The following is a 14,412-nucleotide window of genomic DNA, read 5'->3' as shown; positions in this document are numbered from 1 at the left end:
CAGGCTCATGGGGGGGCCTGCAAGGAGAAGCTGGGGAGAGCTTTCTGGGAACATTGTCCGTGCACCTGGTGTTTCGAGCTGCTTTTGAGGAAGTGCGTAGATGCATTGGGCCGGATACCGACTTTAGATGAGGGACTGTATGTGGTTCACCCAGGCAAAGTCAATGGTGGTACAGCCCAAGGAAGTAGTGAGAATGATTGGGAGCCCAAATTTCCCATAGTGTCTGAGGGCAAGGCCCTCTTAGTGGACACTCTGGAAGACCACGAGGGGAATTGGGATTTCCTGCTGGGGTACTGGCGAGACCCAAATTGCAGAAGCCCTCGGTTTTACAGGCGAACAGGATGGCAGTGATTGTCAGGAACACTACGGAGTGGTAGGTCACCTTCAAGCGGGGGATGCCCCTCGTGCATCTGTTCCCGGTGACGGTAATGTCTAGTGTCCCTCTGAGAAAAGCCCGGGAGAAACTGTTGGAAAAAGGGAGAAAGTTGACCACTGAGTCATTCAACTTCTGGGACTCCCTGGTTCCTGCAGGTTGGAAGAGGAGGTTGGTAGAGAAGGTGTCTTTTCCACTGACAAATTCGATATGGGTTGTTCCAAGAGCACTCATCACACTATCCAGGTGACCGAGGACACCCCATTTAGGAAGAGGTCACGGAAACTGGTCCCTGCAGAGGTGGAGGACGTTCGGCAACATTTGTGTAAGTTGAAGGAAGCTGGGATCATCACTGATTACCGAAGCATCTATGCGTCCCCAATAGTAGTGGGTGGAAAGAAGAATGGGAAGATATGGGTGTGCTTGGACTATAGGACTCTGAACAGGCGCACCGTCCCCAACCAGTATATATGGTCCCAAGGATTGAAGACGCGCTGGGCTGTCTCGAGTGGTGCGAAGTGGTTCAGTGTGCTGGACTTGAGGAGAGGATATTACTAGATCCCCATGAGTGAGACCGACAAAAAGAAGACAGCATTTAAATGCCCCCCCTGGGATTTTTTCAGTTTGAAAGGATGCCCCAGGGCATATTGGGAGCCCCTGCAACCTTCCAGCGGATCATGGAGAAGACGGTGGGGGATATGAACTTGCTTGAGGTATTGGTGTATCTAAATGACCTCATAGTGTTTGGATCCATCATAGAGGAACATGAAGCAAGGCTACTGAAGGTGCTTTGTCGCATGAAAGCTGAAGGGTTAAAACTTCCCCTGGACAAGCGCCTGTTCTGCAAAACATCGGTTAGCTATGTTGGGCACATAGTCTCAAGGGATGGAGTAGCTACAGATCTGGCTAAGATAGGGGTGGTGACCACTTAGCCAAGACCCCAGATTGTGAGCGCTCTGTGCTCATTCTTCGGGTTCTGTGGTTACTATCGGAGGTTTGTGAAAGGCTACGCAAAAATGAGTCACCCATTGAATTAGCTTCTGTGTGGTTACCCGCTGTTGGGGAAGAAAGAGGGAAGAAAAGGACAAGAAGGTGGAGAGTGTCTTAGTTTGTCAGAACCCTTTGGACCGAGGTGGGATGCAAGATGTGAAGAGGCCTTTCAGTCGTTGAAGGAGCCGCTGACCCAGGCACTGGTGCTGACTTTTGGCATATGTACTGCACACGGATGCCAGCTGAGAGGGCTTGGGGGGGTGGCCTGTATCAGAATCAGGGCATCAGGTTGAGACCCGTTGCATTTGTCAGCTGGAGTCTATCGCCCTCTGAGGAAAAACTAACCCATGCAAAAGTTGGAATTTCTGGCGTTGAAATGGGCGGGGTGGTGAATAAGCTGAGTGGTACCTCTACAGGGCCAAGTTTGAGGTGAGGATAGACAACAACCTCCTAACTTATATACTGAACTTGGCGAATCTGAATGCCACAGGCCATCGGTGGTTGGCGGTGTTGTCTGCCTATGATTTCAGCCTGAGGTACCAGCCAGGAAGCTGGAACATCGATGCTGATGCTTCGTCCCGATGGGTGCATGAGGGACTGGAGAGGGACGAAGAGTGTGTGAGCGTTCCTGCCCCAGGGGCGAAGGCCATTTGTCAGTTTGCCATCACCATGAGGGCAGAGGGAAAGGAGAGGCAGGATCAAGTGGTGGATCAATTGGGAGCTTCTGATGACACTACCCCACAAGTTTATTGTAATCTGACTGCTCTGAAGACAAATCAGCTGCTGGAATTGAGTTCTGGGGAAGTGGCAGCTGCTCAGCGAGATGATCGGAGCATTGGTACCATTTGGTCAGCAGTCAAAAAGGGAGACATGGATGAGGCGGAGAAGACGAACCACGCATCGGTGCCTCCATTACTGAGGGAGTGGCCTCAGTTGGAGTTGCAGAACCAGATCTTGTACGAGTTAATGTCACCCCCGGACCGTTACCAGCTGGTTCTGCCAGAGAAGTATTGGAGGATTGCGTTGTAAGTAACTTCATGATGAATCTGGACATTTGGGGGTGGAAAAGACCTATGGGTTGCTCAGAGACCAGTTTTACTGGACCTGGATGAAGTCAGAGGTCGAAGAATACTGCAAGTCATGCATTCAATGCCTACACAGGCAGCTCTGTTGTCCCACTTGCAGAGTTCATTTGACAGGAAATCCATACCCAGACCTGATATGTATGGGTTTCCTGTCAATAGAACCTGATGCCAGGAACTCGGCAAATGTCTTAGTCATCACGGACCACTACACTAGATACGAGCAAGCTTTTCCTACCAAGGACCAGAGGGCATCCACGGTGGCCAAAGTGTTATGGGAGAAGTATTTCATTTATTATGGCCTTCCCAGGCAGATACATAGTGATCAGAGACGGGATTTCGAGATCAGTGGGACTCTCCAGGAGGCACTCATGGCGTGAGACATGCTGTGGCTTCGCTCCATTTCTTTTACTTCTTTTACCTGTAACTACCCTTAATTATTTTGTTTATATCTACACTAAAGGGTTTATACCACAGATATATTTTTGAACTGCTGGAAATGCATTCCAGAGCATGAGAATTTAAAAATGGGAAAGGCCCCGACGGCAATGGGAAAAAAACATGGTGACCCTAAATCATCCAAGCAAGTTCCTCTTACTTTTGAAACAATGTCGAAGCTTCTAGATGAAAAACTCAGCCAAAGATTCCCCACGTTTGAAGGAGTTTTAAAGATGGTTGAAGATACTCTTAAATCGTTTAGACGTGAATTTTAACTACAACAAGCCGCTTGGCAGAGAGACCAAAGGATTGAAACCCTGGAAAAAAATCTATCTTCGACATCTCAATTGTTGGAACGTTAGAAATCCAAGGTTATCGACCTCGAAAATCGATCCTGGAGACAGAATCTGCGGATATCCAGCTTCCAGAAGACGTCGAGAGGGGTGATCCTATTGAATACTTTTCTCAAATTCTAATGGATGTGTTTGGTTCAGAAGTTCTGGACACCCCTCCATTGATCAATCGAGCACATCGTACTCTCCGACCTATGCCTACCAAAGATTCTAAGCCGAGACCCGTTATAATTCATTTCCATTATGCGCACATCAAGGATCGTTTGATACAAAATGCCCGTATGATCGAATTTCAAATTTCGCATCGTTGAATATTTTAGTCCTGAAGTTCTGAGGGAACGGATGTCTTTTAAATCAGTGATGTTCGAGTTCCATCGAAAAGGCCTTAAACCAGCTCTGTTGTTCCTAGCGCGTTTGAGAATTATCCTTTCCAATAATTCTCACCGTTTGTTTAATTCTCTAAACGAAGCTCAAAGATTTCTTGATGATCAGCGTACGTCTGTTACGGATTAATTAATGTACTTAACATCTCTGTTCTTATTTGTTTTTTTAAGCTAATTAGCTTACAGATCTGGACTTTTATAACTTGAGGGTTTTCACTTTTGGTTTGTAGTGTAGGTATTTTTCGTATTTCTAGATAAAAGTTTTCTTCTTCCTTTAGTGATTCTGCTCTTTTTACTTATAATCTTTTGTTTCTGAAAGTAATTAAGTAGAAGGTTTGGTGTTTGATTCTTCTTTCTTTGAAATTTTAATGGGGAAGTATTTTTTTTGTTTTCTTACATTTCAAGATGTCATCTTGCTTTCTTCTTCCCCGGGACCTTATTTTTTTTGGTGCGTCATTTTCAATCGTTTGTGTTTGAAAATAACTCAGTATATGAATCGGCGCTTGTTTTTCTTTTTTTTGAAATGTTAGTAAGGTGGTACTCTGTTTTATGTTCTAAATTCTGTGCATTTAAAAAAAAAACTTTGTCACTAATCGCTGCAGTTTTTTTCCCTTTATGGGTAATCTCTTTTTTAAATTTTCTTGTCTATGAGTGTTTTTTTAAAAAAACATGTATCTTTTGGGCTGCCTTCAGGAGAGATGGGGTTAGATCTAGTGCTAGATTATTCTCAGGCTGTTCTTTGGCCTTTTTTTGGGCATTTGTGGGTAGGAAAGGGATTATTTCTATTTTTAGATTTTTTTCAACTGGGATGACTTGAAACTACTAAAATGTCCGAAATGTCGTAACTTCCAGTTCCTCTTTGAACCTTTTTCCCTCTTCCGGGTTCATGAGTTTGTATTCTGGTTAACCCTTTACGTACCATGTGGCTGATTCTAGTAATATGGATAAGATTATTAATTTTGTTTCTTGGAATACAAATGGTTTAAACCATCCGATTAAATGGAAAATAATTTTTAAAATATTCCATAGAATGAATGCTGATATCATCTTTGCACAAGAAACTCATGTGAGGAAAGAGTATAATCAGCATTTTTTCAGGTTTTGGAACTGATAACAATACCATTCGAACTCTCAGGCTAAAGTGAAAGGAGTTTCTATTTTTATAGATTCTTCAATCTCATTTGTTCATTATGAAACAATCTCAGATCTGAATGGTAGATTCTTCTAATTACTGGCTTACTCTTTAACATAAAAGTTGTTATGGTTAATGTTTATGCTCCAAATGTTGATTATCCTGAATTTTTAAGCATTTATTTACATCCCTTCCTAATTTAAATGATTATATGTTGATAATGGGTGGAGATTTTAACTGCTGTTTAAATCCCTTGATGGATAGATCTGTGTCTAATCAGGCACTTCCGAACAAATCGGCTACTTTTATAAATTCCTTTATGGTTGATTCTGGAATTTTAGAAATTTGGAGATTTTTACGTCCTAAGAATAAAGAGTTTTCATTCCTTTCTCATGTATATCACAATCATTCTAGAATTGACTACTTTTTTATTCTCGTTTAATTCCATTTGTTATTGACTGCAATTATGATTCCATTTCCAACCATGCACCCTTGAAACTATCTATCAAGTTAATGGATACATCTTCCAGTACTAGACAGTGGTGGTTCAATTCTATTCTGCTTCAGGACTCGGACTTTGTTAATTTTATTAAGGAACAGATTGATTTTTTCTTTTCAACAAATTTTACGGAAGAAATTTCAGGTGGGGTATTATGAGATACATTTAAAGCATATATCTGTGGACAAATTTCATATTCTGCTGGATTGAAAAAATGTATTAATAATGAAATACTTATGCTGGTTGACAAGATTAAAGAAATTGACAAGAAATGTTCTATTGCTCCTAGTAAGGAGCCTTATAAAAAGAGAGTCAAACTTCAAATGGAGCTTAGTCTATTATTAACGTCCTTGATTGAAAATCAGTTAATTAAAACTAGGAGTCAGTTTTGTATACATGGTGAGAAATCTGGTAAATTACTGGTTAATCAATTGAAAACTGCTTCAGTTAAACATCAGATTATCAAGATTCGTAAACGAGATGGTACTCTGATGGTTGATCATGATGAGATAAACAAATCTTTTCAAGAATTTTATACTTCTTTATATCAATCAGAATTTCCTGATGACCCCACTATAATGCATGAATTTTTAAGGAATGAATATCCTGAAATTACCACCTAATGATCATTTAACATTAGGTACACCTATTACGGAAGAAGAAATAAAGGATGCTATTTCTTCGATGGATTCAGGTAAAGCACCTGGTCCGGATGGCTACACAGTAGAATTTTTAAAATCCTTTTCTACTATACTTTCTCCTTGGTTATGTGGAATCTTTAAGGATGCATTATTTATAGGTAAATTGCCACAATCTTTTTACGGAGCCTCTATTTCCCTAATTCTTAAAAAAGATCAGGATCCTACTGAATGTGCATCATATAGGTCTATATCCTTGCTAAATGTGGATTCCAGGATTTTTTCCTAAAATACTGGCAACTAGATTGAAGAATGCATTGCTTCAAATTATTTCAGTCGAACAGACTAGATTCATTAAAAATCGTTATTTGTCTTTTAATATTAGATTAATGATTATTGTTTATACTTCTTCATCTAGAACTCCAGAATGTGTCATTTCACTGGATGCTGAGAAAGCATTTGACAGAGTCGAATTGGCATATTTATTCAATACACTTGAGAAATTTAATTTTAGTCCGAAATTTATATCTTGGATTAAATTGATATACCATACCCCTTCAGCTTCGGTATTTACCAATAATCAAAGATCTCCCTTTTTTCAGTTGTTTTGTGGCACTAGGCAGGGCTGTCCTCTTAGCTCTTTATTATTCGATATTGCCTTGGAACCCTTAGCTATTGCTATTTGTGACTCACCTAATATATTTGGCATTACCCATGGGAATGGGACACACAAGTTATCACTATATGCAGATGATATGTTACTATATATCTCTAACCCTGAGAAATCCATTCCTGCAGTAATATCCCTGCTTGCTCAGTTTAGTAGCTTTTCTGGCTACAAGCTGAACCTTAATAAAAGTGAACTCTTCCCATTAAGTATCCAGGTTCCAATTTAGAGACGTTCACCATTCAGACTATTTTACTTATCTGGGAGTTAAAATTACTAAGAAGCATAAGGATTTATTTAAGGTTAATTTTTTACCTTTAGTTGATCAGGTTAAACAATTGCTTACTAAATGCTCCCCATTGTCTTTGTCACTGATTGGTCGATGGTCATTAAGATGATTATTTTACCTAAATTTTTATATCTATTTCAAGCGGTACCAATTTTTATTTCTAAATCCTTTTTTGATATTGTTGACTCTAAAGTATCTTCATATATATGGCAGAATAAAAGTCCTAGGTTAAGTAAAAAAAATATTTACAGAGGTCTAAAAAGTATAGTGGTTTGGCATTGCCAAATTTAAGATTTTATTACTAGGCAATTAATATTCGATATTTAATATTTTGGACACAGGATTCGGATTTAATTCCAAGTCCACAATTGGTAAACCTTGAATTTAAGTCTGTACAAGGATTTTCATTGGTTTCTATTTTAGGGACTTCGCTTCGCTTTGCTCTTTCTAAATTGAATAAACAAATGGATAATCCAATAATTAAATATACGTTATGAATATGGTTTCAATTTTGTAATTTTTTTGATTTGAACAGATTTATTCTATCAAGCCCTATTATATCTAATTTCTTTTTCCAACCCTATGTTATGGATCAAGCTATTTTGGTATGGAAAATGAAGGGTATATTATGTTTTCGTGACTTATTCTTGGATAACTGTTTCATGTCTTTTGAACAGTTGTCTAATAAATATAATTTGCCCAGATCCCATTTTTTTTTTAGATACTTACAAATTAGAAACTTTTTGAGTACTACACTACCTACTTTTCCGAATTCATATCCAACTGATTTCACAGAAATTTTTTTAGGTTTAAACCCTTATCAGAAGGGTTTAATAGCAACTATTTATGATAATGATTATGAAAATACATCCAGGTATATCTGATAAAATTTAGAATGAATGGGAAAGGGAACTTCAACTTTCTTTACCTGTAGAGAAATGGGAGAAATTCTCCAATTAGTTAACTCTTCCTCTGTATGTGCTAAACATGCGTTGATACAATTTAAGGTGGTGCACAGGGCCCACATGTCTAAAGACAAGCTAGCTCGTTTTTACTCTCATATAAGTCCTGTGTGTGGTAGATGTCATTCTGAAGTAGCTTCTTTGACTCATATGTTCTGGTCTTGGAAAGACATTTTTGATACTATTTCAACCTCAGCCTATTACCACAATTTTTAGTTTGCCGATGATGGAACATAGTTATTTATCCTCCTCAGCTCGTCGGATGATTGCATTTGTAACATTAATGGCTAGAAGATCCATTTTATTGAATTGGAAAGAGATTAATCCTCCTACTTCATTCCAATGGTTTTCCCAAATTATATCTTGTTTAAATTTAGAAAAAATCAGAAGTGTCACTTTTGACCCTTTGGTCTTGACCCTTAACAGTAATGAATGTGTATAAATTTCTTCAGAATAAAAAAGCAGTTATCATCTTCAGTCCACTGTCATTACTTTTTTGTGCTGTAAGCTTTGTCTCTAGTCTCTATCTCATTCTCTGACAATGCCAAGACTAAACCATAATATATGGTACCCCAGGGGGCTCTTTGAATAAAGTATTCCCAACATCTCTGCATTGCCACCCATTGTCCATGATCACCCATTGATCATCTGCTGATGGAATTCCTTATTACCTCTGGAATGTACTCCTGGACTTAGATTTACCAGCTTGAGGTCACCCAAGTTCTGCTCCTTGCTGTTAATCATGTTCCATTAAGACATCAGTTTTGTGCTAGCTAATCTACATTGCCTCCCAGTTAAATTAATCTGTTGATTTTCTCATCTTTGTTTTCAAATCCCTTTAAACCTTGCTCTTCCGTAATTTTATAGTCTCCAGTCCCAAAACTTCTTTGTAATATCCCTTCAACAGCCAGGGCTGTGTGTTCTAGAGTTGCTGTAATAAATTCTCTCCTAATCTCCAGTGCAATTATCTTAAGGCATGTTTTAAAACACAACTCTTTGATCCAACTGTCCAATATCTCTGTGCCTCTGTATCTAATTCTGTTGGGTAACACACTTATGAAACATTTTTAGATTTTTAAATAGATTAATTAGCACTGAAAGTATGTTTATGTACTGTAAAACACTGTTCTAAAGTAATTTGAATAATTAAAAATGTTGCAGTAGATTTGCATATTAATAGATTAATTTCTATATTTCTTTTTCAGTATTATTAATGGGTTTGCACTGCCACTGAAAGCAGAACATAAACAATTTCTTATGAAGGTGCTAATTCCCCTTCACACTGCTAAAGGTTTAGCTCTCTTTCATGCACAGGTAGGCTATTGTTCCTTGTCAAATGCCTGATTTATAATTTATTAATGAATATACTGAAATGTATTCTGCTGGCCTAATTTGCTGCAGTTTGTCACACATCAATCTGTCTTTTTGTTTTTAAAGTATTGGAGCTAGATTTGAATGATTTCCAAGGTAGATCTGACATGCAGCTATTGATCATTTTTGTCTTCATATATTTTTATTTATGTTCTAATTCATTTTAAGGTGGTTGAAAGAAATTGTAGGGGTGTTGTCAGTGGTGGTTTTTTTTTATAGACAATGGTGGGTGTGTGGAACGATTTGCCAAGGATGGTGATGGAGGCAGATATATTAGGAACATTTAAGTGACTCTTGGACACATTGACAAAAGAAAAATGGAGGGTTGTGTGGGAGGATGGGGTTAAATTGATCTTAGAGTAGGTTAAGTGGTTGGCACAACATTTGGGCCAAAGGACCTGTACTGTTTTTGTGATACTAAAAAGCTAGTGTTTCACAAATCAACATTGGATATTGGAATCAACATTTTATATCCAAATGTACCTTTGTATTTTCAGTAAAATGAGTAATAACAATTTTATTGTCTGTAATGGCATACTTCACATGATGGGGAGAAGATTGGTAAATTACTGTATATGGTCTAATCACTTTTAATTGCTTTTGAACACTTCTGAATGTTATGGACATTATGAATTAGTTAAGTGTGAGTCAATTGGTCTTCTAAGCTGCAGTTGTGCATAGTGGTCACCACTTAGCTAAATCCAGACCTATTTCTGAAATTTGTAGGAAATGGAGGAAAGGCTGGATTTTCTGTTTGGCCTGAAACTTAATGACATGGGGAGGTGGACAGGTGACCAAGTTCAGCTGTATGACACTGTGAACATTTAGTTGCTAAATTTTAGGAAGGTGTAAAGTCACCTTGAACTATTTTGGAATGCATTTGTGATTGTACATGATATAAACTGCTCTGATTAAATCTGACTTCATCAGTATCAATTTTTAAACTAATGAAATTGAATTATTTTCATGCAAAAGAAAGCTGTTTAATTGTTACAGTTGCATATTGGATGAGGATTCAGAATACCAAAGCCAAAATACCGTATGATTCATGGGGGAGTGCCTTTCAATGCCGTTTATATAACATCTTGAAAGCATTTGAATCAGTTCCAGATAAAGGGAGTAAAACAAGCCATAGAATTGATGGGTACCCTTGTGGCTTATGTTTGAAATACTTAGTTCATTGTTTTGAATCAAAGAATGATAAATCAAACCATAGGAGCAGTAAAGGGGTAAAGATGATTCATCTGTTTATTTGCACAAAAACAGAAAATAGCCAAATACTATAAAGGGATGTTTGTGTTTATCCCAAAATGAAGTTATTGCTTCAGTTATATGGTCTTTCTTTTCCAAACTCTCTTCATTATTCTCTTTCCATAAGACATAGGACCAGAATTAGTCCTTTCAGCCCATCGAGCCTGCTCTGTCATTCTGTCATGGCTGATTTATTGTCCTTGTCAATCCTATTCTCCTGCCAACGTTTGATATCCTTAACTATCAAGAACTTATCAAACTCTGGTTTAAGTACACCCAGTGACTAGTCCTCTACAGCCATCTGTGGCAATGAACTCTGCAGATTCATCACCCTCCGGCTAAAGAAATTCCTCCTCATCTCTTTATTAAAGGGTTGTCCTTCTATTCTGAGGCTCTGCCCTCTGGTCCTAGACTCACCCACTATGGGAAACATCCTCTTCACATCCACTTTATCTAGGCTTTTTGTTATTCAATAGGTTCAATGTGATCTCCCCTCATTCTTCTAAACTGCATGGAATACAGGTCCACAGCCATCAAACACTCCTAATACATACATTCTTTCATTCACAGAATCATTCTTATGAATCCCTTCTGGACCCTCTCCAATGTCAACACATCTCTTCTTAGATAAGAGGCTTAAAACTGTTCACAGCATTCTTTTTTTTATTTTATTAGTTTTTCAAAACATTTTACAAATTAAAAACCCCAAATCCCAATGAGGAACATTAATACAGTGCAAAATTAAGCATACAATGACAATATGCTACAAAGGAAGAGAATTTGACAAAAAAAGCACCTAAATTGAAGACAAGTAAGCTTAGTATCCTCCCCAAGCCCCACAACACAAGAAAAAACAACAACAACTCCAGACCAACCACAACACAATATAGAGAGTATAGGTCAGGACAGTCAAACTCCCAGACTGTGAATACACTTAGCAACAGAGGATAATAATGCCTACTACCAGAAAAAAAAAGGAGCTGAAAGCAAGGGACCGAAAAGAAGAAGAAAAAAAAAACAAAACCCCTAGTCAAGAGGAAGGTTATGAAAGTACTCGATAAAAGGTCCCCAGACCTTATGGAACTTTAGATCCAAATTAAGAACTGAATAATGAATTTTTTCGAGGTCCAAGCAGGCCATAATGTCGTTAAGCCATTGCGCATGAGTGGGCGGGGCAACATCTCTCCATCTAAGGAGGATCAAGCGTCTAGCCAGGAGAGAGGCAAAGGATAATATTCGGCATTTGGTCGGACCCAGACGTAAATCTGTCTCGCCCCAAAAACCGAACAAAGCAATTAAGGGGTTTGGTTCTAGGTGCTGATTCAGAATACACGATAACGTAGTGAAGACATCTTTCCAAAATTTCTCCAAGCTAGGACAGAACCAGTACATATGGATGAGAGAGGCCACGCCCCTCTTACATTTATCACAGAGCGGACTAATGTTAGGGTAGAATCGAGATAGTTTAGATTTAGACATATGGGCTCTATGAACAATCTTAAACTGTAAAAGGCAATGGCGAGCACAAAGAGAGGTTGAGTTAACCGATTTGAGAACTGAGTCCCAGCTCTCATCGGATAAGGAGGTATTTAAATCCTGCTCCCCGGCCATTTTAATTTTATCCACAGGGGCCCGTCGTAAGGCTGCTAATTTATCTCGAATAATTGATATTAAACCTTTACCTAGTGGATTAATGGAAAGAAATAGGTCCATAGCATTTTTCGCAGGCATTTCAGGAAAGTTAGAAATTAAAGGAACAATAAAGTGTCTGATTTGGAGATATCTGAAAAAATGAGCGTTGGGCAGATTGAACTTAACAGAGAGCTGCTGAAAAGAAGCGAAGCGATTATCAATGAAAAGATCTTCAAAATGTCTAATGCCCTTCCTATACCAAACATGGAATGCTGAATCGTACGTAGTAGGTAAAAAAAGGTGATTATGTGCGACAGGGCTGGAAACGGAAAACCCATGGAAACCATAGCGTTTCCTAAACTGAGCCCATATACACAAAGTGTGTCTAACAAGAGGATTAGCTATTGATCTGGACAGACTACTAGGGAGTGCAGAGCCAAGAAGTGCAGAGATAGATAATTCTTTAGTGGAGCTCAACTCCATTGCCACCCAATTAGGGCACTCGGGTTGGCCGTGGAAGAAAGACCAGAAGGTAGCACAATGTATATTAGCTGCCCAATAATATAAACGAAAGTTAGGTAAAGCCATGCCACCCTCTTTTTTAGATTTTTGGAGATGGATTTTATTAATTCTAGAGCGCTTATTCTTCCACAGATATGACAAAATAATAGAGTCTAAGGAATCAAAAAAAGATTTAGGAATAAAAGTTGGGATAGATTGAAATAAGTATAAAAATTTGGGGAGAACATACATTTTAACAACATTAATACGACCTACCAAAGACATAGATAGAGGTGACCATTGTACCAGACTCTGTTTTATAGTATATGAAAGATTGGCAAAGTTTTCACGAAAGAGATCTTTAAACTTCCTTGTGACTGTAATTCCAAGATAAGTAAATTGATTATGGACTACTTTAAAAGGGAGATCATGAAATGTTAGTTCTTGTGCTTCTTTATTAATTAGGAAAAGTTCACTCTTATGTAAATTAAGTTTATAGCCAGAGATCTGGCTAAACTGGTTAAGAAGTGAAAACATTAGAGGTAAGGATGTAGACGGATTTGAGAGAAAGAGTAATAAGTCATCAGCATAAAGAGAAACTTTATGCTCAACACCCCCTCTCCAAATCCCGGTCAAATCAGGACAATTTCGAAATGCTATCGCCAAAGGTTTTATAGCCAAATCAAAGAGAAAGGGACTTAAGGGGCATCCCTGACGGGTGCCACGTTTGAGATTAAATACTTGGGATTTCTGAAAATTAGTTAAAACAGAAGCAGTAGGACACAGGTACAGCAATTGGATCCAAGAGATGAAACTTTGACCGAGGTCAAATTTTTCTAAGACTGCAAAAAGGTAGTTCCACTCTATACGATCAAATGCTTTCTCCGCATCGAGGGAAATAACACATTCAGGAATCCCAGTTGGAGGTGAGTATAAGATATTAAATAAACGCCGAATGTTAAAAAAAGGGAGACGGTTTTTAATAAAGCCTGTTTGGTCATCAGAGATAATGGAGGGAATAACGGTTTCTAATCTATGAGCCAAAACTTTAGCTAAGATCTTTACATCAACATTGAGCAAAGAAATCGGCCTATACGAGGAACACTCTGTTGGGTCTTTGCCCTTTTTTAATAGAAGAATAATAGATGCCTCATTGAAAGAGGGTGGCAGTTTGCCGTAATTAAACGAGTCAGATAATACTGAAAGTAACTGAGGAGAAAGAAGTGAAGAGAATGATTTATAAAATTCTACAGGGAACCCATCAGGTCCAGGAGATTTCCCTGAGGACAGTGCAGAAATTGCAAAAGATATTTCTTCTGATGATATAGGCGCATTAAGTTTGGCTTTAAGATCAGATGAAAGTGAAGGGATATTCAGATTCTGTAAAAATTGATCAACAGAGATATTGTCATTCAAAGATTCAGAGGAATAAAGCCGAGAATAAAAATTTTTAAATGCGTCATTAATTTCTAAATGATCCGATGTAAAGTCTCCGTTCTCCTTCCGGATCTTTGTAATATGTTGTTTGGCTTTGGAACGCCTCAGCTGATTGGCTAGGAATTTACCAGACTTATCCCCATGGATGTAAAAGCAACTCTTGCTTTCAAGAAGTTGGCGTTCGACAGGTTGGGTAGACAGAAGATTAAATTTAGTTTGGAGTTCCACGCGCTTCTTGTATAATTCAGGGTTCTTAGTTTGAGCATATATTTGATCCAATTCTTTAATTTGGTTAATGAGGTCTAATCGATCTGCACAGGATCTTCTGTTGAGATTTGCTGTGTAAGAGATTACTTGACCCCCTCAGATATGCTTTCATGGCATCCCAGACAATCTGGGATGGCACTTCAGGTG

At 38.4% G+C, this 14,412-nt stretch overlaps 1 protein-coding gene across 1 annotated transcript in view; it reads left to right on the top strand.

The window, feature by feature from the left end:
- Window positions 1-14,412, top strand: part of ppp2r5a (protein phosphatase 2, regulatory subunit B', alpha isoform) — a 176,907-nt gene that overhangs the window by 128,098 nt on the left and 34,397 nt on the right. Inside the window, exon 7 of the mRNA XM_073050881.1 lies at window positions 9,012-9,120. Coding sequence (XP_072906982.1) covers window positions 9,012-9,120 — 109 coding nt within the window. The remainder of the gene's footprint in view (window positions 1-9,011; window positions 9,121-14,412) is intronic.

This window comes from Hemitrygon akajei, chromosome 7, assembly GCF_048418815.1.
Source record: "Hemitrygon akajei chromosome 7, sHemAka1.3, whole genome shotgun sequence".
In the NCBI taxonomy this organism is placed as follows: Eukaryota; Metazoa; Chordata; class Chondrichthyes; order Myliobatiformes; family Dasyatidae; genus Hemitrygon; species Hemitrygon akajei.
The sequence above is the reverse complement of the archived record's forward strand: the minus strand, read 5'-3'. Positions and strand labels throughout refer to the sequence as shown.